The following is a 25544-nucleotide window of genomic DNA, read 5'->3' as shown; positions in this document are numbered from 1 at the left end:
AAAAAAAAAAAAAAAGGAAAGTCAGGCTGGGCACGATGACGGCTCACACCTGTAATCCCCAACATTTTGAGAGGCTGAGGTGGGTGGACCACCTGAGGTCAGGAGTTCAAGACCAGCCTGACCAACATGGAGAAACCCCGTCTCTACTAAAAATACAAAATTAGCCAGGTGTGGTGGCACATGCCTGTAATCCCAGCTACTTGGGAGGCTGAGGCGGGAGAATCGCTTGAACCCGGGAGGTAGAGGTTGTGGTGAGCTGAGATCACGCCACTGCACTCCAGCCTGGGCAATAAGAGCAAAACTCCATCTCAAAAAAAAAAAGTCTGTATAATTCTGACACTCCATTTTTACAATATTCAAAATATTGATTCCTGTTTTCCTCCTTCATATTCAAGAGAAGCCACCAGAACTTAGAGTACAGATTCAAAAGCTGGGAGCTCAGTCGTCTTAGTTGCATGCAGATTCTTTTTCGGAGACAGGGTCTGGCTCTGTCACCTAGGCTGGAGTGCAGTGGCATGATCATGGCTCACTGCAACCTCTACCAACTCAGCCCCCCAAGTAGCTGGGACTACAGGTGCTGAAAGTACTTTGGTCTCTCAAAATGCTGGGATTACAGGCATAAGCCACCATGCCCAGCCTGCATGCAGATTCTTGACTACCTCCTTTCTAACTAGAAACAGCTGCAGGGAAAAGGAACTGGTTGAATGGCCCAATGCTACATTGAGGAGGGAAATATTAGGCAGAATTACCTGGCCACTAGATCTCCTATTTCCAAAATCATCTCAAGGGAATGGGGTGATAAACAGAAGAAAACTCCTGTTTTATAGAACAGGCAGCGATAACGAAGGTTATTTTGCCTGAAAAAACTGGGAAACTGAAACTCTGTTACCCAGCCTAAGAATTTTATTTAAAAATAACTTGTTTTTACTGAATAATAATGGAATATATGACATTGCTTTATGTCCCTCTAGACTGATACCTCCATGGTTGGTGGCCCCGTTTCTGTGATTTTATACGCCCTGCTTATGCTGTTATCATGGCACCCTTCCACTGTTTCTAATGATCTTCCTATTTTAGACATCTCTGAAAGAATGCAGAGTAAACATGAGAAGTTAGTGAATTAGATCTCTCCAAATAATTAAAGATTGTTTAAATCCTGACAACCATTTATTTATTTATTTCATAAAACTGGCATTTACATTTTTTAAAAGCGACATATTATATAAGTTTAATAGTTTTACTTTCTATTCATATAATCTCTGGCCCTATCCTCTGATATAATATTTGCTGACTGGTCTCCAGAAATCATTAAAACTTTATACACAAACACACATACACAGCTGCAAATGCACAAACTTGTCACTGGCATTGTTCATCTAGTGGGCAGACACCAATGACTCTGTAATTGTTCATTAAGTCATCATCACCCATAACCATCCACAAAATAACAACTGTTAGGATTTTACTTATATTACCAAGACTAAGAGAAAGATTTACAAAACAACTTGTATATATGACAAGAACTAAGACTACTAAAATCATTTGTGCAACGGAACAACCATAGAACTGTCGAAACAGGATCAAACAGGTTTTTCTTGGGGGAAGAATGAAAGATTATTTTTAGTATCTTGGTAAATTCAGTTAAAATGATGCAAACTTGGCAGACTCTAAAATAATCTTTGAAAACTCTTCAAAGAGTTTTCCCCCAAAAAGCTCATTCACAGTACTTACAGCACTGAAGTTGGCAAAATTGCTTGGATCAGCCTCTCTATTGGTAGTGGTAGTAGCAGAAGAAGTGAATGGATCACAAAACATTTCAGGATCTTTTTCTTTGGGGCTATCATTGCCTGGGAAAGGCTGAAATGGATCATTCAGTTTAAAGGGATCAGGAGAATCCAGTTTGTTGATGGATCTTTTCCCTGGATCAAAATCATCACAATTAATTCAACTAGTAAATACAGCAAATACAAGCACACAAGAACATGTACACAGATAGCATTAAAGTACCGTGGGTAGAGGATGACTGAGTACCTAAAACACATTATTTATTTATTTATTTATTATTATTATTATTTTTTTTTTTTTGAGACGGAGTCTCGCTCTGTCGCCCAGGCTGGAGTGCAATGGCCGGATCTCAGCTCACTGCAAGTTCCGCCTCCTGGGTTTACGCCATTCTCCTGCCTCAGCCTCCCGAGTAGCTGGGACTACAGGAGCCTGCCACCTCGCCCGGCTAGTTTTTTGTATTTTTTAGTCGAGACAGGGTTTCACTGTGTTAGCCAGGATGGTCTCAATCTCCTGACCTCGTGATCCGCCTGTCTCGGCCTCCCAGAGTGCTGGGATTACAGGCTTGAGCCACCGCGCCCGACACACATTCTTAATATTGTCTTAAATGGCGACACCAACTATCTGTCCTCAAATTCTTCACATATGATCTCTCAAATAGATTCCAGCTATGTGCAGCTAATGAAACAAATAGCAAAGCAAGGATGGGCCAGGAATCATATTTTTGTCCAGAGATTGAATACCACCATCCCCCAGTCACAACCAAGCAGCATGTTCCCAAAAAGAGAGAAGAATGGATTAAACAGAAGGAGAATAATAAAGAATAAAGACAGAAATGGCCTGCCTCTGCTGTTATAACCCTCAGCCTGATAATAGTTATCCACTAGTGGCAGTAAAAGCAAATGACCTCTGAAAAATGGGAAAATTCTTCTGATTTTTCTCTAGTTCTAGATACAATACCTAGGAGCATAAAATTTTAAAATTACTGTAGTAAAACCCTGCCAATTTTTTGTTATTTACTGTATTTCAAAATGAAGAAAAAATGTTTTGAAGCCCAGGGCCTAAATCTTTGTGGTTGCTGATCAAATAATCTCTGACCCAACAATAGTATTCTGTCCTATTAGTCACTCACTAATTCATTACCATTTTCAAACCAGTTCTCTAAGTCTTCCTTAAACTTAGTACTTCTTGAAGAAAAGATAATAAAATTAGGGATCAAAATATCTCTAAATATATTTTTTTCCTAAAATGCATAAGCTGGTAATAGCAATCATAACACAACAAAATCCCTCACTGTAGCTGCTTAGAAAAGATGCTCATATCTCAATGGATCCTTCCAATAATCCTGTGAAAGTAGGCAAAATTAGAATTGCTGCCAATATTTAACAGCCAAGGGTCAGATACATGAAATTATACACTTAAGATTACAGTTACGGAACATCCAGAGACAGAATCCAGATTTTTAGACTCCCAGTTCAGTGTTCTTTCCAACAAACCAGTCTTTTCCTTAATCTTTTTACAATGATATACAATCACTTGGCTGAAGATTCTTAGATTTAACAAAAGCACTAGCATATTATTTTACTTAAGATTTAAAAAAACAACCTGACTATTAGCATCATGCAAGTGTAAAATGTTAAATGTGCAAATTAACCATTATTTATTTTTAAATATATTCTGGCAACCTCACTTCTAGAAATATATGACATAAGCTACTTTTCCTTAGAAGGAATCACTTAACTCATTTACCTGATTTTTCAACAGATTATCAGGTATTAACAATTGTACATGCAATCCTTTTAGTCAAAGAAAAAAAACTTACCTGCTCAAGACCATGGAAAGGTTATGATGAAAAGGCAGTATTAATCTGTAACTACTGAGACTGAAAATTTCCCAAGGAATGAGGTATGATTTTTTTAAAAATGTACTAAAATGTGTCTTCTCACATAATAGCCCAACAGCACTACAACTACTCAAGGAATTATCCTTTTACCCACTTAGTATGACCTAAAAACAAAACAAACTTTCCTTTGTATAGTGCTAAACATATACATACACACACATACTAATCATACAAACAAAAATAAGATAAAAATCACTATTAGAAAAGAGTCTTGGCCAGGCGTGGTGGCTTACACCTGTAATCCCAGCACTTTGGGAGGCTGAGGTGGGCAGATCACTTGAGGTCAGGAGATAGAGACCAGTCTGGCCAACATGGTGAAACCCAATCTCTACTAAAAATATAAAAATTAGGTAGGCGTGGTGGATCATGCCTGTATTCCCAGCTACTCGGGAGGCTGAGGCAGGAGAATCCCTTGAACCCGGGAGGCTGAGGCTGCAGTGAGCTGAGATTGTGCCACTGCACTCCAGCCTGGGAGACAGAGCAAGTTTCCATCTCAAAAAAAAAAAAAAAAAAGGAATCTTTTAAGTTAGCTAAAATACCATTTTCCTTCAAGAAAACCAATACTTTGTTTCAAATCACTATATTGCTGAATTCTGGATACTAAAGAGGCCATATATTCTCACATTAAAGGACTTAAGGAAGACTTTATACGTTACGGGAAAAGGACTTTGAAACAATCTTCTCTTAAATAAATTATAATTAAAACACCAAAGTACAGGAAACTGTTATTCAAATGGATAATCAATGAGTTTCTAAAAGGCAAAGAGATTTTCTTGACACTTTCCCTTTTCCATTTACTGCCTCTCTGAAATGATTGAGTTAAAAAAGAAAAGAAAAGAAAAACAAGTCTTAGCAGAAAGACAGCTCATGAAATGTACACATGCTGATCTCTTAGGTGCATGTCTGTAATTCGGCAGTTAGGTCAGAATGAATGACAGCAGGAGGCTTCTGACATATGTTTGACTTGTTTCATTTAAAGCCCTTTATATAAGTAAGCTCCACACAATACTTTTCAGAAAGAGAAAAGCCATGTAGTTGACTGAAGAAAAGTACAAATCTCATACCAGGTGGTGGTGGGCAGGGTCTTGTTGGAGTTCCGACCTTTGGTGGCAGTGCTGGGGGTTCATCTTCACTTTTGACCGATGTTTCCTCAAATACATTTTTTGTAATCACTGCATTGCTGACAGAGCTCAATGTGGCTGAACTAAAAGGATCTTCATTGTTGACCTTTGTTTAAAAAGAAATGGTTATACATGGCTACGCCAAGCAAACTGTGGTAGTCATGTAGCATTCAGACTTAAGTATTATACGGTTTTATTTATTTGAATTCTGAGACCACTGATTTTAACCTTTGCATTCAGAGTCCAATGGGAGAAATTTTTGAAAAAAAGTTATTCTATATGAGTAGTGATTCTAACATCATTACTTATTAAGAGTAACAGATCAAACCAAAAAAGGTTCAATCTAGACTAAAAGTTTATCAAGCTTCAGGAAATATTCAATGCAAAACCACCTGAGGCCCATTTTAAAGGGACTGAATGCCTTTCCACAAATGAATATCTGATCTAAATGGTAATCAAAGGAAAAAAAAAATGGATTCCATACTTCCTAATGAACTTAAATATGAGATTTAATACTAATGCAAAGAAAATGACATCTTGACAAACTATAAAGACAACTTGAAAGTCAATGGTTTTTTTTTTTTTTTAAGAGGCAGGAGTCTCCTAAGTATCCTAAGCTGGAGTGCAGTGGCACAATCATAGCTCACTGCAGTCTTGAACCCCTGGGCTCTAGGGATCCTCCTGCCTCAGTTAGCCTCTTGAATAGCTAGGACTACAGGCATGTACCAACATGCCTAGCTATTTTTTTATTTTTATTTTGTAGAGATGGGGTTTTGTTATGCTGCCCAGTCTGGTCTTGAACTCCTGGGCTCAAGCAATCCTCTCATCTCAGCCTCCTAAGATGCTGGGATTACAGGCTTGAGTTACTGCAAAGTCAGCCTGAAAGTCAATTTTTTAAAGCAAACTGATCCCATGAAATAATTTTTTTTTTTTTTTTTTGAGACGAGGTCTCACTCTAAGGTTGGAGTACAGTGGCACAATCTAGGCTCAACTGCGACTTCTGCCTCTTGGGCTCATGTGATCCTCCCACCTCAGCCTTCCGAGCAGCTGGGACTACAGGTGCGCGCCACCATGCCTGGCCAACTTTTTGTATTTTTTGGTCAAGACGAGGTTTCGCCATGTTGCCCAGACTGGTCTTGAACTCCTGAGCTCAGACAATCCACCTGCCTTGGCCTCTCAAAGTGCTGGGATAACAGGCATGAGCCACCGCGCCTGGCTGGAATGATAAATCTTAATGTGTGTTGGAAGACCCTGTCTTTCGAATAGTAAGAAAAGATTAACTTTTCTATAATGAATCATATACTTCACAATTTTACATTTATTTAGGCAATGCTCAACAGTGACATTTTGGGCTGGACATAACTGCATATTGTGGGGGACTAGAGAGTAGACTGTATTAAATAGCATCCCTCATCTCTATCTTCTAGATATGAGTAGCATCTCTTACTCAACTGTGAAAACCAAAAAGGTCTCTAGACATTGCCAAATGTTCCTCTGGTGGCAAAATAGTCCTCAGTTGAGAACCAAGGAACCAACAATCTAATCCTCCTTTTCTCTTAGCCCGAATCAATACCACAGCCACAGTGGAAAATAAGTAGTGGACATTTAGTACTGGACTTTGTGTATTAATTACCTTAATACTGACTCTAACAACCTCAGAACATAAAATCAAGTAACCAACACAGAGAGGACGAAATAAAAACCCAGATTTTACACCTATTGACCCAGACAGTCAACAGGAGGAAAATGTGGTTCAACTGGGAGAAACATGTTTAAAAAGACAGAAGATTAAATACAAAGTTGCTGAGCAAACATGCCAATAGAAAATTAGAATTACCTATACCATCAATACAATCTAGTTATATAAAGAAATGTCTCTACTTTAACTATATGTTATCTTTCATTTCTATCTGAAATCAACATTTGCTGTGATTTACTGAAATCAAGTTGCAACTTTGTGAAAGGACTATGTAATTCAAAGGAGGATTGCTCTTTTGGTGGAAACACAGTATGTTTTCCCTTCCCATTAATTACTGTAAATTACCTTTGACAATGTGCTGAAGTCGGCAAATCCATCTCCAAATGATTCATTCCCAAAAACAGAAGCAAAGGGGTCTGTGGCTAAAATGAATAAAGAAAATAAATGAAACAGGACAGTAAGACATCCTTTTTTTTTTTTTTTTTTTTGAGACAGAGTCTCACTCTGTCACCCAGCCTGGAGAGCAGTGGTACACTCATGGCTCACTGCAGCCTTAATCTCCCAGGCTCAAGTGATCCTTCCACCTCAGCCTCCTGAGTAGCTGGGACTACGTGTATGTGCCACTGTGCCTGACTAATTTTTGTATTTTTTGTGGGGATGGGGTTTTCCCATGTTGCCCAGGCTGATCTCAAACTCCTGGGTTCAAGTGATCCTCCTGCCTCAGCCTCCCAGAGTGCTGGAATTATAGGCATGAGCCACCAAACCCAGTCAAGGCATCAAATTTCATGTTTTCTTTTGGTTAATAACATTCAGACAGTTGAAAACATACAATCTCAAATATTAATTCCTGAATTTATGACTGACACCCACAAAGACAGAGTGTATACTGATAACCTCACAAGATGTATTCCTTTGTATAAATCAACTGATGAATGATTTATAGGTAACGTAATAGCAAATGAAGTAATGATTTATAGGTAAAGTATAGGTAAAGTAATAACTAGATGATTTATAGGTAAGGCTTTGGAACACATGTCAAATAATATAGCTCCTATGAAGTTAAATTACTGCTAATAAAGACATCAAGAAGTACAAAAAGCTAATATAATGCCACTAATGCCACATTTCATACTCATCCTTCAAGGCCCATTTCAAATGCTACCTCATCAACAAACCCTGGAGTAACTTAGGTGTCACTACTTCCCACAGCAAGAAGTAATTTTTTCCTTCTCTGCGGCACTAATTGCATTCTAGTTTGTACCATGGTTACCTGTAACTGATCACCCTTATTAGATGGTAAGGTCCTTTAAAACAGGGAATAAGTCCTATCCAAAGAAGAACGGACAGTCAACAAACATTTGTTGACCATACACCAAGTCTGAGAAAACAAAATGACACAATTTCTACCCTTGAAAAAGTTCACAGTCTAGTAAAAGATATGTAAACAAATAATAATAAAACAGTCTTATATGGGTCATGAGAGAGGTACGAAAAACCTGTAGTGGGAGTCACTAACTGCCTGGGTGAATCTGGAAAAGGAGCAAAGAAGCCACTACATTTAGCTTTTAAATAAAATCTTTTGAATAAGAAATGGAGTTTACCAAATAGATAAACATGGGGAAAAGAAACCAGGCTACCAGGCAGAAGGAACAGTAACTACAAAAGTATATTTAACGGGCCAGGTGCAGTGGCTCATACCTGTAATCCCAGGACTTTGGGAAACATAGGTGGGTAGATCATTTGAGGCCAGGATTTCGAGACCAGCCTGGCCAACATGGAGAAACCCTGTCTCTACTAAAAATACAAACAATTAGCTGCACGTGGTGGCACATGCCTGTAATACCAGCTGCTTGGGAGGCTGAGGCGGGAGAATTGCTTGAACCCAGGAGACGGAGGTTGCAGTGAGCTGAGATCGTGACACTGCACTCCAGCCTGGGTGACAGAGCATGTCTGTCTCCAACAAACAAAGAAACAAAAAAGTATATTTAATCAATGTTTCACAGGCTTGAGAAGTTGTTTCTTCCATCACATTGCACTTACCAAGCAGACTAACATTTTCAGCTGGAATGCATGATCTACTCTGAGATAGGTTTCACCTATTCAGGTGTAAGGACTACCAATAACATCAAAGAATGTTTATAGGAATTGCTGCCTGATACAGGAAGATGGAAAGAAACAAAGCAAACAGTTGGAAAGGAAGGCAAGCAAAGAACTGCAAAAGAGAAGGCAAGACAAAGAGGCATAGAAAAGTTCTCCTCAGGCCGGGCACGGTGGCTCACGCCTGTAATCCCAGCACTTTAGGAGGCCAAGGCGGGCAGATCACCTGAGGTCAGAAGTTCGAGACCAGCCTGGCCAACACGGTGAAACTCCGTCTCTCCTAAAAATACAAAAATGAGACGGGCGTGGTGGTACACGCCTGTAATCTCAGCTACTCGGGAGGCTGAGACAGGAGAATCACTTGAACCTGGAAGGTAGGGGCTGCAGTGAACTGAGATTGCGCCACTGCACTCCAGCCTGGGTGACAGAGTGAGACTCTGTCTCAAAAAAAAAAAAAAAAAAAAAAGGAAGAGTTCTCCTCAAACTACGCTTAGAAGAAAAGTGTGCCTACCCACCTATTTGAATGTGTAAAGTGTGCCCATATCTCTAAAAATGAGTATATCTTGGACATAATAAGAGGAACAAAGAAGATACGCTATTTTTGTTTGCTTTGTCACCAAACATTTCGTTACCAAGACAGCCGCAGACGAGGGGGAGCCCAAGTGGGAAAAAGGACTGGGTAGAAGCACAGAAAAATCAGGCCTTTAAGGATATACCAGCAACTCTGATCCTGAAGAGGATGTCGGGAAGTTCAGGGTTATAGGAAATCCTACAATTCTAGCTACAAAAGATGGCCTTTTCATTGATACATATCTGCCAAGTCCTCAGCCTGGGGCCCAGCCTCATCGTAGGTTCTGTTTCAGAGTTTCCCTTCTTTCTCTCCTTTTCCTGTTATATCTCAGCTCACTGCAACCTCTGCCTCCCAGATTCAAGTGATTCTCGTGCCTCAGCCTCCCAAGTAGCTGGGAATACAGGTGTGTGCTACCACACCTGGTTAATTCTTTCTTTGTATTTTTAGTAGAGACGGGATTTCATCATGTTGGCCAGGCTGGTCTCAAACTTCTGACCTCCAGCGATCTGCCGGCCTAAGCCTCCCAAAGTGCTGGGATTATAGGCCACCTGCCCGGCTCCTGTTATTTCTGATGCTGAGGTAGCTGAGGCACAGCCTGAGTGGGGTGAAGATGCTCTCCCTGACTGTTGACAAGGGAAAAAGAGTTGGGCTCATTTCACTTGTGAGACTGAAAATTTGCTTCATGCCTTTTCTCTGTCCTGTCCCACAGCCTTTACAAGTCACAACATGTGTGCAATAGCCTGAGTTAGGTCAGATTTGACTGGAATATTGTGAAGCATATATTGTGAACAAAATTAATTAAAAAATTACTCTTCTAATGAAGAATATATAGTACCTCACTAAAGAGTTTTTCTACACTTTCCTCATAAATGACCTATTTAGCACTAAACACTGCGGAAAGACAAATCTTAGATGAATCACAAATAACCTTCTCAGATACTGATCATGGTTGATATGAGGCAGAGGCCTGTTCAGGAGGCAGAGGCTTGTTCAGAAAGCAGAAGGACTCACTGAGTTGAACTTGTTCAGATCACGTGTAAGACACCTGCTGGGGGGAGTTCCAGAAACACTTTTAGAGAAACCACACAGGTGACTTTCTTCCTTTTGGTGCACACAGGAGCTATGAGCCAGCAGAACCAGGCTTTAGGTACACACATGACCTCATTAGCACCGCCTCTCCCCCAAGAATAAAGGTAATGAATGCTTTGGAAAAATATATAAAAGTATAATTAAAAAATCATCCCTAAATCTCACTATCAGAAATAACCCTTATGAATATTTCAGCATACTTCCTTAACAGCCTTTATTCCTGTTATTTTTTTCTTACATATTTGAGATCATGCTATGTTGATACGGTTTTTTGTGAAGGTGTACATGATAAAGCCACATTTTAGGTATATCACTTTTTATCCTTTACCCTGATTTAATCACAGTACTCATCAGTATTTGACATATATTTATTTATTGCCTATCTTTCTTATACAAACTCTATGAAGACAGCAACTTTGTTTTGTTCACAGCTGTATCCTCAAGGCATAGCACAAGGTCTGGAAAATAGGAGATGCTCATATTTGTTGAAAATATGCAAAGAAAAAAGGGACGAAACTGTCTATTAAGAATCCTCCAAACAAATATCATAGCATTTCTTAGCACAACCAGCTGAATAACAAGGAATAAGGGAAACCAATTTTAAGGCTCACAAATAATTCCCTGAAAAACAGCTAACTACCAGAAATCTTGACATGTGTCACATAACAATGTTTGGTCAACAACAGACTACATATATGATGGTGGCCCAATAAGATTATAATTGGGCTAAAAAATTCATATCACCTAATGACTTCACAGCCATCATAATATCCATAGTCCAATGCATTACTCATGTGTTTGTGGTGATGTTGATGTAAACAAACCTATGTTGCCAGTCGTATCCAGGTAAAGCACACACAATTATGTGGAGTACACAATGCAGGTTGAGTATCCCTTATCCAAAATGCTTGGGAGAAGGAGTGTTTTGGATTTCAGATTTTTGCAGATTTTGGAATATTTGCACTGTATATGCTTATAAGTTGAGTATCCCAAATCCAAAAATCCTGAAACCCAAAAATGCTCCAACGAGCATTTCCTTGGAGCATGATATTAGTGCTCAAAAAGGTTTAGATTTTCAAATTTTAGACTTTTCAGACCTCAGATGCTCAACCTATATTTGATAATGATAATAAACAACTATGTTACTGGTTTACATATTTACTATACTATACTTTTTAATCATTATTTTATTATTATTTTGTTTGTTTGGTTTTTTTTTTTTTTTTAAAGGATGTAGTCTCACTTCGTAGCCCAGGCTGGAGTGCAGTGGCATGATCTCGGCTCACTGAAACCTCCGCCTCCTGGGTTCAAGCGATTCTCCTGCCTTAGCCTCCTGAGTAGCTAGGATTATAGGCACGTGCCACCATGCCTGGCTAATTTTTACACTTTTAGTAGAGACAGGGTTTCGCAATGTTGGCCAGGCTGGTCTCAAACTCCTGATCTCAGGTGATCCACCCACCCCGGCCTCCCAAAGTGCAGGGATAACAGGCATGAGCCACCACGCCCAGCCTATTTTGTTTTTTTTGAAATGGACTCTCACTCCGTTGCCCAGGCTGGAGTGCAGTGGTGCGATCTTGTCTCACTGCAACCTCCATCTCCCAGGTTCAAGGGATTCTTGTGCCTCAGCCTCCCGAGTAGCTGGCATTACAGGTGTGTGCCAACACACCCAGCTAATTTTTTTTTGTATTTTTTAGTAGAGATGGAGTTTCACCATGTTGGCCGGGCTGGTCTCGAACTGCTGACCTCAGGTGATCCACCCACCATGGCCTCTCAAAGTGCTAGGATTACAGGTGTGAGCCACTATGCCCGGCCAATCATTATTTTAGACTGTATATCTTCTACTTATACAAAAAGTAAGTTAACTGTAAAACAGCCTCAGGCAGGTCCTTCAGGAGATGTACCAGAAGAAGGCATTGTTATCATAAGAGATGACAGCTTCATGTGTTTGATTGCCCTCAAAGACTTTCCAGTGGGACAAGATGTGGAGGTGGAAGACAGTGATATTGATGGTCCTGACCCTGTGTAGGCCCAGGTTCATGTGTGTTTGCGTCTTAATTTTTTTTTTCTCTTTTGCATCTTACTTTTAAGAAAAAAGTTTAAAAGTAAAAAAAAAAAAAAAAAAAAAAAATTTAAAAGTAGGCAAAGTTTAGATATACAGACAGAAAATATTTTTGTACAGCTGTATAGTGTTTTAAGCTAAGAGTTTCTTACAAGAGTCAAAAAGTTCAAAAAATTTTTGAAGTTTTACAAAGTAAAAAAGTTACAGTAAGATAAGGTTAATTTATTATCGAAGAAAAATATTTTCATAAATTTAGTGTAGTGTAAGTGTACAGTGTTAATAAGGTTTACAACAGTGTACACTGATGTCTTAGGCCTTCACATTCACTGATTACTTGACTCACTGACTCACCCAGAGCAACTTCCAGCCTTGCAAGCTCCATTCATGGTTAAGTGCCCTATACAGGTGTACCATTTCTATTCTCTATACCGAATTTTTACTCTATGTTTTCTGTTTAGATACATAAATACTTACCATTGTGTTACAACTGCCTACAGTATTCAGTATAGTATTCAAGGCTGTATAAGTTTGTAGCCTAGGAGCAATAGGCTATATGACAAATAGCCTAGGTATGTAGTAAGCTACACCATCTAGGTTTATGTCAGTATACATTCTGATGTTCCCCTAACAACACATTTCTCACATTTTCCCATCATTAAGCAATGCATGACTATATATAAATTCATACCTGCCCATGCACACACATTTTTTTCATCAAAAAATTAAGTAGTCTTCACAGGAGTTGCTGCTATTGCTGGAGTTTGTGGGTTGCAGGGAGCTAGGCCTAGTGGGCAGCGTGTGTCAAGATGTCAGAGCTGGCAGTGCAGAAGGCAGTGGTCCACCTTCCAGTGCTGCTCAGTGTGGTGGATCACTTCAACCGAATCAGCAAGGTTGGCAACCAGAAGTGCATTGTTGGTGTGCTTTTGGGGTCATGGCAGACAAAAGTACTTGATGTATCCAACAGTTCTGGAATCCCTTTTGATGAAGATGACAAAGATAATTCTGTCTTGTTTTTAGACAGTGATTATTTGGAAAACGTATGGAATGTTTAAGAAAATTAATGCCAAAGAATAGTTCGGTGGTACCACACAGGCTCTAAACTACACAAGAATGACATTGCCATCAATGAACTCATGAAAAGACATTACCCTAACTCAGTATTGGTATTACTGACTGAAACTAAAGGATCTGGGACTGCCCACAGAAGCATATATTTCAGTGAGAGAAGTCCATGATGATGGCACTCCAACCTCAAAAACATTTGAGTATGCGACTAATGAAACTGGAGCAGAGGAAGCTGAGGCAGCTGGAGCTGAACACTTGTTACAAGACATCAAAGAGGCTACAGTGGACAGTCTTTCCCAGCTGATCACAAAGAGGTCCATGGTTTGAGGAGACTGAACTCCAAGCTTCTGGGTATCAGGAGCTACCTGGAAAAAACAGCCACAGGCAAGCTGCCAATCAACCACCAGATCATTAGCTGCAGGAAGTCTTCAATCTGCTGCCAGACATCAGCCTGCAGCAGTCTGTCAAGGCCTTTTATCTGAAGACCAACGATCAAATAATGGTGGGGTACTTTGCCTCCCTGACACATTCCGTAGTTGCCCTGCACCACTTTATCAACAACAAGATTGCCAATCAGGATGTAGAGAAGAAAGAAGGGCAGGAAACAGAAGGAAGCAAAAAGGACAGAAAATATGACAAAGAGTAAGATATAGATAGGAAAAGAGTGATGTGAAGAAAGAAAAAAAGGAGAAAAAGTTAAAGATGTAGCTTTTTAAATTTGTAAATTAAAATCTTATAAACTAAATCAGTATGTCACTAGAAGGTTCTTGTTAAAAAGCTGTCCTGATTAGAGCTCTACGCCTCGGGTCACTCTTGAATGGATAGAGGGACTGATCTCAAACCTAAACTGCAGCATCAGCTGCTATGAGTTTAGGATAAGATAGCTCAGGCTTCAGGTTGTATGAGAAAAATGAAGAGATTTCAATGTAACATTTTTGGCACTCCTCATTCTTTTATCTATAAAACCAGGAGTTGAATTTTCCCCATCTTCAAAGACTCGTGGGGTCTGTTTCTGGTCTCATGGGGGCTGCTAAATGGAATGCACGAATTTCGTACGTTCTCTGCCTCATAACACCTTGAGTTTTGACCCTTCTGAACTCTACTGAGAATAACGCACCATGTTTTGGACCTGTAGTTCTGGCATTCTCAGGATTTGGGATCCAGCTCCATATATTATTTACCTTCAAAGATACAATTAAATGGCTTGAGGTCAGGAGTTCGAGACCAGCCTGGCCAACATGGTGAAACCCTGTCTCTACTAAAAATGCAAAAATTAGCTGGGCGTGGTGGTACATACCTGTAATCTCAGCTACTTGGGAAGATGAGGCAGGAGAATCACTTGAACCCAGGAGATGGAGGTCGCAGTGAGCTGAGATTGCACCACTGCACTCCAGTCTGGGTGATAGAATGAGACTCTATCTCAAAATAAAAATAATAAATAAATGTATCTCTTCCCATTGAAACAGAATAAAACTAAAAATTAACAGCAGAAGCAAAACTAGATGACCCACAAATAGGTGGAAATTAAATATCACATTCAACCAACTGGTCAAAGAAAAATCACAAGGAAAATTAGAAAATATCTTGAATGAAATGAAATGATATGAAATAAATGAAATAAAATGAAAATGAAAACACAGCATTACTAAAACTAATGGGATGCAGCAGCAAAAGCTGTGCTGAGATAAACTTCTAACTATAAATACTTAAAAAAGAAGAGCTCAAATCAACAACCTAACTTTACACTGTAAAGGATCTAAAAAAAGAAAAGCAAGCTAAACTCAAAGCAGAAAGAAATGAACAATATAAATTGGAGCAGAGACAACACAGACAAGAGAAAAATAGAGAAAATCAATAGAATCATGTTTGTTCTTTGAAAAGATCAACAAAATTGACATTCCTATAGCTAGATGGACTAAGAAAACAAGACTCAATAACTAAAATCAGAAATGAAAGAGGGGACATTACTAGTAATTTCACAGAAATAAAAAGGATTGTTAAGACAGTGCTATGAACAATTATACAACAAACTGAATAGTATAAATGAGAACAAATTCCGAGAAGCACAACTTATGGAGGATGAGTCACAAAAACACAGAAAATCTGAATTGACTCATAACTAATAAAGAGATCAAATCTGTAATCAAAAACCTTTCAACAGTGCTCACTTCAGCAGCACATATACTAAAACTGGAACGATGCAGAGAGGTTTAGCATGGCCCCTGTGCTAGGATAACATGCAAATTTGTGTGGCATTCCATATTTTTAATTTTTTTTGAGACGGAGTCTCGCTTTGTTGCCCAGGCTGGAGTGCAGTGGTGTAATCTCGGCTTACTGCAACCTCCACACCCCGGGTTCAAGCGATTCTCCTACCTCAGTCTCCTGAGTAGTTGGGATGACAGACGCCCGGCACATTTTTGTATTTTTAGTAGAGATGGGGTTTCACCATGTTGGCCAGGCTGGTCTCGAACTCTTGACCTCCAGTGATCCACCCGCCTCGGCCTCCCAAAGTGCTGGGATTACAGGCACGAGCCACCGTGCCTGGCCACCGTTATTTTTAAAATTAACAAAACAAAACACCTCCCAACAAAGAAAAGTCCACGATAACATGACTTCATGGGTGAATTCTACCAAACATTTAAAGTATAATCAAAACCAATCTCCCTCAAACTCTTCCAAAAAATTGAAGAGGAAGGAACAATTCCATACTAATTCTGTGAAGCCAGTATTACTCTGATATCAAAGCCAGATGAAGACATACAAATGAGAAAAGAAAACCACAGATCAATATCCTTTATGAAGACTGATGTAAACATCCTCAACAGAATTCAACAGCACATTAAAAGGATTATACATCATGTTCAAGTGGGATTTATTCCTGGAATATAAGAATGGTTCAACATACAAAAATCATTCAATGTAATACACATTAACAGAATGAGGGGAAAAACACAACACCAAGCATTTCAATGGATACAACAAAAGTATTTGACAGGATTCAAAACCCTTTCATGATAAAAACACTCAACAAGCTAAGAATAGAAGGAAACTACCTCAACTTAATAAAGGCCATATATGAAAAGTCAACAGCAAATATCACACTCAATCTTGAGAGGCTGAAACCATTTCTCTACAATAAGGAACAAGACAAGGATGCCTGCTTTTACCATTTCTACCACTTCTATTCAGTAGAGCAGCAGTTCCCAACCTTTTTGGCACCAGGGACCGGTTTTGTGGAAGACAATTTTTTTATGGACTTGTGGGTGGGATGAGGGGAATGATTTCGGGATGAAACTGTTCCACTTCAGATCATCAGGTATTAGATTCTCATAAGGAGTACACAACCTAGATCCCTCACATGTGTAGTTCACAATAAGGGTCAAGCTCCTATGAGAATCTAATGCTGCTGCTGATCTGACAGGAGGTGAAGCTCAGGCATTAGGTACTGCTCACTCGCCCATTACTCACCTCCTGCTGTGTGGCCTGGTTCCTAACATGCCGCAGACTGGTACCGGTCTGTGGCCCAGGGTTTGGGGACCCCTGCAATATAGTAGTGGAAGTCCTAGCCAAAGCATTTAGGTGAGAAAAAGAAAGAAAAGGCATCCAGATTAAAAATAAAGAAATAAAATCTGTTTGCAAATGACATGATCTTCTATGTAGAAAACCCTAAAGATTCCACCAAAAAACCATTAGAACTAATAGTTGAATTTGGCACAGTAGCAGGATACAAAAATCAACATATAAAAATCAGTCATATTTCTATATACTAACAATGAACAATCTGGAAAGGAAATAAAGAAAACAATTCCATTTACAACAGCATCAAAAAGAATGAAATACTTAGGAATTAACCAAGGAGAACTTGTATACTGACAACTACAACACATTCTGAAAGAAATTAAAGACACAAACAAATGGAAAGACATCCCATGTTCACAGATTAGAAGACTTAATATTGTTAAGATAGTAATATTACCCAAAGTGATCTACAGACTCAATGCATTCCCTATCAAAAATCCCAATTACTTTTTTTGTTGGCAGAAATAGAAAAATTCATCCTAAAATTCATATGGAATCTCAAGGAACCTGAATAGCCAAAGCAGTCCTTTTCTTTTCTTTTTTTCTTTTTGAGATAGGGTCTGGCTCAGTCACCCAGGCTAGAGCACAATGGCATGATCTTGGCTCACTGCAACCTCTGCCTCTTGGCTCAAGTGATCCTTCCACCTCAGCTTCCCAAGTAGCTGGGAGTACAGGTGCATCCCACTATGACTAGCTGATTTTTGCATTTTTTGTAGAAATGGAGTCTCACTATGTTGCCCAGGCTAGTCTTTAACTCCTGAACTCAGACACTGGCCAGGCTGGTCTTGAACTCCTGAGCTCAGGTGATCCATCCACCTTGACCTCCCAAAGTGCTGGGATTACATGCATGAGCCACTGTGCCTGGCCCAAAGCAGTCTTAAAAAGGAACAACGAAGTTGGTAGTCAAACTTTCTGATTTCAAATTTTATTTCAAAGCTACATTAATTAAAACAGTGAGGAACTGCATAAATACAGACCATATAGATCAATGGAACAGAATCCAGAATCCAGAAACAAACCCTCACATATATGGTCAAATGATTTTCAACACACGTGCCAAGAACAAACAATGGAAAAAGGACAGTCTTTACAAGAAAAGGTGATGGGAAAACTGAATATCCATATGCAAATGAATGAAGATGGACTCTTACCTCATACCATATACAAAAATTAACTCAAAATGGATTAAATACCTAAATGTAAGAGCTAAAACTATAAAACTTATGGGGAAATGCTTCCTGACGCTGGATTTAGCAATGCTTTCTTGGTTATAACACTAAAAGCAAAGGCAACAACAACACAATAGATAAAAAGAGCTACATCAAAATTAAAAACTTTTGTTCACCAGTGGACAGTATTAACAGAATGAAAAGGTAACCCATGGGATAGAAGAAAATATTTGCAAATCATTTATCTGATAAGGGGTTAATATCTAGGATATATAAAAAATTCAACAAAAAAAACCTGATTTAGAAATGGGCAGAGGACTTGAATAGATATTTCTCCATAGAAGATATACAAATAGCCAATAAGCATATTAAAAAATGCACAACATACTAATCATTAGGGAAATACAAATCAAAGCAATAAGATACCACTTCACACCCATTTGGATGTCTATTATAATAAAACAGAAAATAGTAAGGGTTGGCAAAGATGTGGAGACACTGGAACCACTGTGAACTGTTGGTTGGAGTATAAAATAGTACAGCTGCTGCGGAGAATAGTATGATCATTTCTCAAAAAACTAAAAACAGCATTACCCTGTGATCCAGCAATTCTACTTTTAGAATTATACCCAAAAGAATTGAAAGCAGGGACTCAAACAGATATCTGTACCCATACATTCACAGTAACATTATGCACATAGACAAAACGTGGGCAACTAAGTGTCCATTAATGAACGAACAAACAAAATGCAGTATATACATACAATAGACTATTATTAAGCCTAAAAAAGGTAAAAAATTCAGATACATTCTACTATGTGGATGAACCTTGAGAACATTATGGTAAATGAAATAAGTCAATCATCAAAAGACAAATACTTTATGATTCCACTTATGTAAGTATACAGAGTAGTAATGATGGTTGTTAGGGTTTGGTGAGAGGGAGGATATGGAATTATCTAATGGATATAGAATTTCAGTTCTGGAATATGAAAAAAGTTCTTGAGATGGATGGTGGTGATGATTGCACAACATTGTGAATGTACTTAATGTCTTTGAACTGTACATTTAAAAAAGGTTAAAATGCCAAACTTTATGTTATGTACATTTTACCACAATTTAAAAAAACTACTTATCATAACAAAATAAATAATATCTACCCACTGGACTCCCATTACATGTTCTCTGAGAAGAGCAGCTGGCTCATTTGTTCATTTAATAATACACGCCCAGGCATATTTTCAGGTTCTTGGGTTATATCAGTGAAAACAAAGATCTCAATTCCTTCTGGAGCTTAATTTCTAACAGGATGAAAAGGAAACAGATAAGAGAAAAATAAAGTAATTTATATAATAAGACAGAAAGTAATAAGTTATAATGAAAGAAGAAAAGTAGAGAATAGTAATGTGGGAGCACTGAGCTGGGTAGTGGTACTTGTAAATGTTAGATAGAGTGGTCAGAATAAGCTTCACTGAGAAGGTGACATCTGAATTAAGATTTGTCAGAGGTAATAGAGATTATCATATGAACATATGGAGAAGGATCATACCAGGAAGAGGGAACAGCTAGTGCAAAGGGCCAAAGAACATGGCTCTGTTGTTTGTGCAGCAGCAAGAAGACCAGTGTGGCTGGAGCAGAGTGAGTAATGGGAATAATGATGAGATATTGTTAGAAAAGTGCAGGCCACTGTAAGGCTTTTACTGGATATAATTTGAAGGTAGAGTCAATAAGATTTCCTGACAGATTAGAGATAGAGGAAGAGCAAAAGAAGAACCAAGGATGATTCTAAGATTTTAGAATCATCTTAGACTACATTAAAGATGAACCATGAACTAAGATGTGGAAGGTGCCAAGAAAAGCAGGTCTAGGAAGGAAAAATTGCTGCTTTGTGTTAGATTTATGCATTAGATATACCTATCAGACATTCACATGGAGATTCCAAATAAATTAGCTGGAAAAATGAGCCTGGAGTTCAGGAAAGAGGTGTGACTAGAGATACAGATCAGTGTATCAATAGTATTTGAAGCCACAGATGATTTCCCCAAAGGGAATACAGATAAAAAAGAAAAGAGGTCCAAGGACTAAGACTTGGGACAACACAATATTAAGAGATTGAGAAAAAGAGGAAATATCAACAAAAGAGATTAAGAAAGAATGACCAAAGATGCAGGTGGAAAACCAGAGACCTCATTTGAATTGGGTACATCTAACACTACAACTTTAACCTTCTGAAAACTGTTTCGTCTCTCCACGCCTGGATTTTCTTTGTCTGTACAATAAACATAATACAAATTATCTAACGTAGCTGTTGTGAGAATTAAATGGGACCAAGTAGAGAAAAATGATTAGCATGTTGACTGTTGGAACTCTGCAAGTGTTCAATGAATAGTAGCCGTTATTACTATAATTAATGATAAATCTTAGCCCCCTCCTAGACTATTATTGTCATTTATTCTACCACTTTACAGGAAATGAATTAGGAATTGGAATTTAAGCAGAAGATCAACAGAGGTATTAGAAACCTTTAATGTAACACTGTAACCTACCACTTCAGCCTTAACTTGACTATTCCTCTATCTTGCAAAAATAGAGAAATAGCTCTTGCAAAAATGTGTTGGTTTTTCCTTGAATATGACCTATATGTTCTGCCTCCATTTCTTGTTCACATTGTTCTTTTTGCTCCACATAATCTCTTTCCATATTTACCTGCTAAAATACTAGGTCATGCTTTTAAGGCATACCACAAAAGCCACATTCCACTTTGATATCATTATTGATTTATCCTTAATGTGATCTCCCCTTCCTTTAATCTTTGCTGGTTTAATGAACTCTATGGCATCTACCATTTTCTTAGGTTATCCTTTTGAATTCTATAATACCCCTAGCTATATAATCAGTTTAATAATGAGGGTATAAAAAGAGCACATGTACTTAAAAATATGTAATTTAACCACTGTTAATACAATAAACCTTTTAGAAGTCTTATTTGCTCTCATTCTAAGTTTCTGTTTAAATCAATATTCAGCCTACATTAAATCTTGTTTTCTACATACCTCCTTTTTGTATTCCTCATTCTTGCTACTCATGTTGGGAGTTAATTTCCAACCTGAAAACAATGCACTCTGCTAAATCTCATCTTGTTACAATTTGTTCATTATAAGAAACCCAACCTGTTTTTTGGAGCCAGTCTTTTTTTTTTTGGAGACAGAGTCTCACTCTGTTGCCCAGGCTGGCGTGCAATGGCACAATCTCGGCTCACTGCAACCTCCGCCTTCTGGGTTTAAGCAATTCTCCTGCCCCTGCCTCCCAAGTAGCTGGAATTACAGGCACCCACCACCATGCCCGGCTAATTTTTGTATTTTTAGTGGAGACAGGGTTTCACCATGTTGGCCAGGCTGGTCTCGAACTCCTGACCTCAAGTGACCTATCTGCGTCGGCCTCCCAAAATGCTGGGATTACAGGCGTGAGCCAACTGCACCCAGACTTCTGTAAAGGCATTTCTACTATTCTTTTTCTATGTTCATAATCCTTAATTAGTCACAATTAATACATTTGTATACTGAACAACTCACTCTATATTCACCTGGAAAAATAAAGCGATCTATTTTCAGCATATTAGAGTATTTAGACATTTGACTTTACTTTCCTCAAATTTTCTGCTTTCCCAAATGATAGCTGGTCTGTTTATGTTTTGTTTTAAATAAACAGTGGAAAAGAAGCAGAGTTACTTTGTTGAAAAAGCTTTTTGATTTTGTCAGACCTAACGTTGAATTGTGGCTTTACCTGGTTCAAATCTATTAAACTGTACGATCTTGATGAACAGTGCTTAATATTCTGGTCCTTAGTTTATGATTAAAATGAGATTACTATTTAAAAAGGTTATTAAAAGAATAAATAAAAAATTAGATACCATAAATGAAGTATGAAGACTGGATGCTAAAATAACACTTAGCTTTTCTCTGTATTGTTAACAGAACCCATTTGTATTTGTAAAGCAATTTTCATTTTCTATTGGAAGCCACTAATCTTTTAACTTAGACCAAGATCCGTAACAGTCAATGCTGACTTTAAAGCTGCCAAGCAACACAGCATTTAATATGGCAAAACATTTTTATTGGTTTACTGATACTGGGTAGAATTCATATTCTAGTATAATATTCAACATGAACAATAAATGAAATAATGAAAGATAAGTAGAAAGTGACACACAAATGCTTGTTATTATTGGTAAATTAAAATTGGATATAATTATGCAATAATTTTAAAGCTATAAATAACAGGACAAATATATTTAGAGGCAAAGAAAAAAATCTTAAAAAAAAAAGTGTAATGTTTAACGTTCAATGAAGTTGATAAATTATTTATTTACCTGAATCGCTTGCTGCAACAACTGTTCCACCAGGAGCAAAAGGATCATTGTGCTTCAATGTTTCCACCTAAACAAAGCATACAAAACCATGAATGAGAGCAGCAACACCATAGCTGAAACCTCATCACCACTCCAAAGAATATACTATTTGCAAATTCTTAATTAATTAAGGAATATAGACATTAGAAACAAACGTTTCCCCATAGTGATCTGCAATCTTACTAACTGGAAATAATACGTATTATTTTCTAATCTTAACTGTGAAATATAACATCCATTCAGAAAAGTACATGAAACAGATCTATGGTTTAACAAGTATGTATCAAGTGAACACTTGTGTAGTCATCTCCCAGGAAACTGACAATACCTCAGAAGTCTTCATGTGCCCCTCTATAATCACAATCCTGATTTTGGTGATTTTCATTTATTTTTTTCTTCATAATCTTGCTAGTTGTATAGATGTACATTGTTTTAACTTTTTACTTATTTCATTTTTTAGAGACCAGGGTCTCACTCTGTCACCCCAGCTGGAATACAGTGGTGTGATCACAGCTCACTGTAACCTCAAACTCCTGGGCTCAAGTGATCCTCCTGCCTCTCGCCTGCCTTAGCCTCCCGAATAGCTGGGACTACAGGTGTATGCCACCACACCTGGGTAATTTTTGTTATTATTTGTAGAGACAGGGTCTTGCTATGTTTCTCTCAAACTCCTGGCCTCAAGAAATCCTTCCACCTTGGCCTCCGAAAGCACTGGGATTTTAGGTGAGAGCCACCACTAACCTTTTATCTTGGAATAATTTACATTTACGTAAGAGCTGTAAAGATAGTACAGAGTTCCCATACACTCTTCACCCAGTTTCCCCTAATGTTAATATCTCACATAATTATAGTACATCTATTAAAACGAAGAACACTGGTACAAAACTACAAACCATAGATTTTATTAGATTTCACCAGTTTTTCCATTAATGTCCTTTTTCAATTCCAGAATATCATTTTACATTTAGAATGCACACACTATTTTAATTCTCACATATCCTAGTACTTAATATCATAAAATGTTAATTTCTATTTTCTAATTGTTATCTAAAAATAATTCTGCATTCTGACCCTCAGAGAGAAAACACATGTACACACATACACACACACACACACACACATGCACACATACACAAAGATAGCTTTTTGCTAAAAAGATCCTCCTGCTTTCAATAATAAGCTATGTAAAAGTCTGGGATTAAGAGCAACTGATCTTGCTAAAGGTGAGGATGTTACCAGATGCCAGAGATTCTGGCTTTTAACTGTCTTCCTACTTTATACTTTAGTTTTTAATCATAGTCAAACCAATTGTATATTTAGGAAGATAACTGAATTTCCTCTTTCTGGCACCAGGCTCTTTTTAAGGGGCTAGCTGAAAGACTTGGCAAACAGGTGAAAAGAGTGTGAAAAGAGTTTCTGATATGCAACTCTGATGCATGATTATCAATGTCATTTGTATTACAGACTCTATTTCCAATTATCAAGAAGTTGAATATTACAAATAAATGTCAAATAATACTGCCAGAGCTTAATGTACAAATTTCCAAGTTAAAAAAAATGTAATTGTAGAGAAAGGTAATGTTAACTGGGACTAACCTTCTCTCTTTATAAGAGAATCCATTAAAACTACTAGCAGAAAGAATACTAATGAAGTTTTTAGAAATGAAAACTATGAATGATAAAAAGTAATGATAGTATTAACTGATGCCAATTATATTATTATACAACTAGCACACTAACTTCGATATCTGCGGAATAAACAGCAATTAAAGAAAAACTTAAACTGGTCTATATAGCGAGATAACTTTCCATGTTTCCTAATATGACAGTCATAACACCAGTGTAAGAGAAGGTCACTGACATAACAAGTCACCAAGGACAGGCTGAGCATTCCTTATCCGAAATGCTTGGGACAAAAAGTATTTTGGATGTTGGGTTTTTTCAGATTTTGGAATATTTGTGTTCTACTTACCAAGTCAACATCTATAATCTGAAAATGTGAAAGGCTCCAAAGTCTGAAACCTTTTGAGTACTGACATGATACTCAGGAAATGTTTACTGGCGCATTTTGGATTTGGGGTGCTCAACCTGTATTATTACTTCTTCTCTTTGAGACAAAGAAAAACTAACAGGCTGTGTTTTAAACAACAGCTTACAGATTTGATTTGCCATCACAAGGAGAAAGGGAAAGGGCATGTCTACATGTGCGTCAGATTTAGTTTCTAGTCCTTCATCATACACTGTGCAACCACCCTAAAAGGCTGTCAGGATAGCAAGGGGAACAGGACAGATTGTGCAGCCCATGAAGGAACAAGGGGCCACAAAACTCTATGTCAGTTTGATAACTGGGGAGTTTAGCAGGGCCAATTTTTAAAAAATTTCTAGATTGCATTGGTGAAAATCTTAGATTTTGGTTATACAGAACAGAGTTTGAGTCTAGTTCTACCACTTATTAACTTACTACCAACTTAATCTTTTTCTTTTTTTTTTTTTTTTAATTGAGACAAGATCTCACTCTGTCACCCAAGCTGGAGTGCTGTGGTGCAATCATGGCTCATTGCTGCCTTGACTTCCTGAGCTTACACAATCCTCCCACCTCAGTCTCTCAAAGTAGCTGGGATTACAGGTGCATGCTATCACACCTGACTAATATTTTAATTTTTTTGTAGAGACAGTGTCTCGCTTTGTTGTCCAGGCTGATTGTGAACTACTTGCCTCAAGTGATCCTCCTGCCTTGGCCTCCTAAAGTGCTGGAATTAGAGGTGGGAAACACCACACCTGGCCTCAACTTAACATATGTAAACCTCGTAGGATTACTGTGAAAATTAAATGTGACAATGCATATAAAGAGCTTGGCACCATCCCTAGCACATAGAGGAAATTAGATAAGCTGCAGCTATTATAATATTGCCAATTTGGTTTTTTGTTTTGTTTTGAATGGTGAAATTACAAGCTGTAAGCAAGGACAATATACCTCTAGAAAACTGGAAAGAAAAAGTCAG

General features: G+C 38.1%; 1 protein-coding gene and 1 non-coding gene across 4 annotated transcripts in view; one reads left to right on the top strand and one right to left on the bottom strand.

The window, feature by feature from the left end:
* EPS15 (epidermal growth factor receptor pathway substrate 15) overlaps nt 1–25544 on the bottom strand; it is a 164535-nt gene that overhangs the window by 5155 nt on the left and 133836 nt on the right. The window contains exons 21-24 of one of the 3 annotated variants that reach the window (XM_023188907.3): nt 22504–22570; nt 6851–6927; nt 4750–4912; nt 1732–1919 (exon numbers count right to left, since the gene is read on the bottom strand). In XM_023188907.3, the coding sequence (XP_023044675.2) occupies nt 1732–1919; nt 4750–4912; nt 6851–6927; nt 22504–22570 (495 nt within the window). Of the gene's footprint in view, nt 1–1731; nt 1920–4749; nt 4913–6850; nt 6928–13037; nt 13297–16861; nt 16949–21187; nt 21241–22503; nt 22571–25544 lie in introns of those variants that run through there. The other 2 variants (XM_023188925.3, XM_026454167.2) reach the window with 2 other exon arrangements.
* On the top strand, nt 15547–15653 carry LOC111524046. The gene has a single exon (XR_002725676.1). It is a non-coding gene; the product is annotated as a U6 spliceosomal RNA (small nuclear RNA).

Source organism: Piliocolobus tephrosceles, chromosome 1 (assembly GCF_002776525.5).
Source record: "Piliocolobus tephrosceles isolate RC106 chromosome 1, ASM277652v3, whole genome shotgun sequence".
NCBI lineage: Eukaryota > Metazoa > Chordata > Mammalia > Primates > Cercopithecidae > Piliocolobus > Piliocolobus tephrosceles.
This window is presented reverse-complemented; position numbering and strand designations above follow the sequence as displayed.